The sequence below is a fragment of the Seriola dumerili genome, unplaced genomic scaffold, assembly GCF_002260705.1.
Source record: "Seriola dumerili isolate Sdu_G_001 unplaced genomic scaffold, Sdu_1.0 BDQW01000665.1, whole genome shotgun sequence".
Taxonomy (NCBI): Eukaryota; Metazoa; Chordata; class Actinopteri; order Carangiformes; family Carangidae; genus Seriola; species Seriola dumerili.
Window position 1 is genome coordinate 268823 of NW_019174920.1, and position 3075 is coordinate 271897.

Sequence of the window (3075 nt, forward strand, 5' to 3'; positions counted from 1 at the left end):
CATAACAGCCAGAGTACATGAGCTTCACTTCACCGAACACTGTGTACATGTGCACGCTCTTATCATATGATAAAATTAGCCTCATCTTATTAGCAGTTAGCATGGCCCAGCTGAATCCCTGTTGATGCTGTGAAAACCTCAGACTTCTCCTCAGTGTAACAGTAACCTCATAACTATTCTCACTGAACTGATGTGTCAAGAAAACATTCTTATTATGTATACATATAATGTATACATAACATCTCAAACATTTGTCATATATCTATGTTTTTCCATAAAGACCTGTATTAAACTATGTGCAGTAGTGACTGTGATAAAGTGAACTCCTCGTTCTGCTTCCTGGAGGAGGAACAATGTGGGCATGTGTGTGACCTGATTAACATGTAACTGGAGCTGTGACATCATTCAGCCTGAAGCAGCAGGTGTGAGGAGAATGGAACAGTCTCTGTCCGTGCTCATAGTTCTGGTCCTGGTGTGGTCCTGCAGAGGCTGGGAGGCTCCAGACTTCTGTCATCAGCAACAATGTCCTCAGTACCAGGTGGTTGGTTCACATCAGGTACGTTTCAGAGCCATCCACACTCTGGTCAGTGGTCTGCTCCTGTTCTATATGGAGAGACAGCTCTGTGGTTCTGCTTTGTACAGGGTTTTGAGGAGCGTCTGTATGTTGCCACTGACTGGATCACCACCAAGGTAGACAGCCCTGAGGACAGTGACGTGATGGCTGCTTACTCCAGACTGAAGCATTACTGCCAGAGACAGAAGGAAGCAGGTACGTCAGGGTCCAGAACCAGTTTCACTTTGCAGTGGTTTGGTGATGCTAATAGGTAATGTGAACATATAACTCATGTTAAATAAGTAAAACTGGGATAATAACACTGTTCTTGTCCCTGTGTCTCCACTGAAGCAAATCAATCAAGACTTGATTAAATGGAGACATACAGAAAATTATTAATTAACAATCCACACAAATAAAGTACTGTTGTAGTACACCAATTTACACACAAATAGGTGTGAGAAGCTCAAAACTACACTTTATTTCAGTGTCAGGTAGTATTACAGTTGTGTTGTGTCAGAGAAATCTCTGAATTAGTTCAACTTTTACTGCTAAGAAATGTGCTGAAAGTTCTTCAGGTTTAGAAGTTTAAAGCTTTGAATTCATCAAATCTTTAAAAAGGTTTTGTCCCCAGGAAATCTGAAAAACATAAAGTATAGTCTGACTTCAATTCAAAGAAATCTTTGAATGTGCACAACTTTTGAGAAACTCTTTAATTTCTTACAGGTTTTGTAACAGTTGCAAGACAAACTACTGTGTGGTTTTCTGAAAACATCTTTAGTCTTCTTTTAGTGTTGTATAGTTGTGTACAGCTCCTCAGCACTGTGTTGTTTCATGTTGGTCTCTCTCAGGTAATGAGATCCCCACTAACACCTGGCCGGCACTGATCACTGTCTCAGAGGGTGAGAACGGTCCTGATCTGTCAATGTCCTGGTTTGTTCCGCCGGGTACGACAAAGCCTGAAAACACTGATCCATCAGTCACAGTGCAGAGTAGACCTGAGGCCACCGTCTACGTCAGGTGACCAGTGGCTACAATTATCTCTCAGATCAATGTCTCTATGTTTTTGATAAAATCTACCCATGAAGAAAATGCATAAGTGAGGTGAGGTGAGGTGGGGGTGGGGGAGTCAGCCCCAGGAGGGGGATTACAGATTGTATGAAACTAACCAGCCACCAGACACCAGCCACTGGTTAGACATATCTACCAGAATGTCCTGTAACATCGGAAACATAGAGACAGAGGGAGTGGACACACCAGCTCAGATCTCTCAGTGAATAATGGTTTTGATGTCATCTGACACTAACTGTGGTTCTACTGTTATTATGTCATTGTTTCCTTGTCATATTAAAGGATATTTGCAGGAACACCAAGTATCAGCAGCGGTGAAACCAACGCGAAGATGCTCCAAGAAGCTTTGGACAAAGCTGGGAAAACCTTTGATCCCCACACTTATACTGGAGCTGGCTATGACTCCTATTTATCTATTACTCACCACAATGAGATCTGGATCTACCCTGCCTGACGACAGCACACATCATCACCTGAACCAGTTCATCATATGATCACTGTTTTTTTCTGTATCCTCTGAAGCAAGTTCCACTGTTTTATTAGAAAGTTTGAATTAGTTCAACTTTTACTTCTAAGAAATGTGAGAAGTTCTACATGTGTAGATATTTGAAGCTTTGTATTCAACAAATCTTTAAAATGAAAAATAAGCTTGAATTTCTATAAAATCTCACTTTAAGAAGAGTGTGTCACTGTGTTTTCTCTGAATCCTGTTTTGTTAGAAAGTTAAATGTAGCTGGCAAACTCTGTATTCTACGGCAGTGTTGGTGAAATGAAGGCTGGGACATCACTGTCACTGATGTGTGGCCAGCAGTCAGACATGGTTGGATTCCACTGTTGTGTGATAGAAACCGGTTGCAGGAATGTTGTGGTTTTTACCAGCAGATACTTTTTACTTTGGCGATGATTCAATGTCTCACAAAAATGTGATGACTGTTTTCTTGACTGGTTAGACTGGTTTGTGCAAAAGAATTCAGCAGTCTCACAGCGAGCATGTTTCAGTTGTTCTGTTTACATAGCTACAACTATGCACCTGATACATGGCTGTATTGCTGTGCAGCTGCCACACTGTCATTATTGGTGTCCTAACATACTATTTCAGAGGGAAGTTCATCTCAGAAATCTTATTTGTGAATTTTTATTTCAGTTACTGGATCTTATTGTGAGAATATAAAGTTATAGACATATATGTAAAAGTGATGAGCCAAACACTGATCTCTAGGTTAAAGGTTAGATCTCTAGGTCACTGTATCACAGTGTAAAGAAACCTTCAGTCTGTACATAAGATGCATCAATCAAGAGCAGAGTCTCAACAAGAGTCATTTATTTAGTTTAGGTTTAAACTTAACTTTTTGTGTGGACAACAGGAGGGAGCAGTTTTTGTTTCTTTTTTTTTGCCACAAAGGACCTTTATGTTTATTAGAAAATTGAACACAAAAAACTTTTCCAGATGA

At 40.4% G+C, this 3075-nt stretch overlaps 1 protein-coding gene across 1 annotated transcript; it reads left to right on the top strand.

Moving 5' to 3' along the window:
* The first annotated feature begins 414 nt into the window (after window positions 1–414).
* On the top strand, window positions 415–2303 carry LOC111236404 (heme-binding protein 2-like). The gene is made up of 4 exons (XM_022765115.1): window positions 415–556; window positions 643–769; window positions 1405–1573; window positions 1907–2303. Exons 1-4 carry the CDS (start codon window positions 434–436, stop codon window positions 2076–2078), a joined length of 591 nt encoding a protein of 196 aa, XP_022620836.1. The 5' UTR covers window positions 415–433; the 3' UTR covers window positions 2079–2303.
* The last annotated feature ends 772 nt before the right edge of the window (window positions 2304–3075 follow it).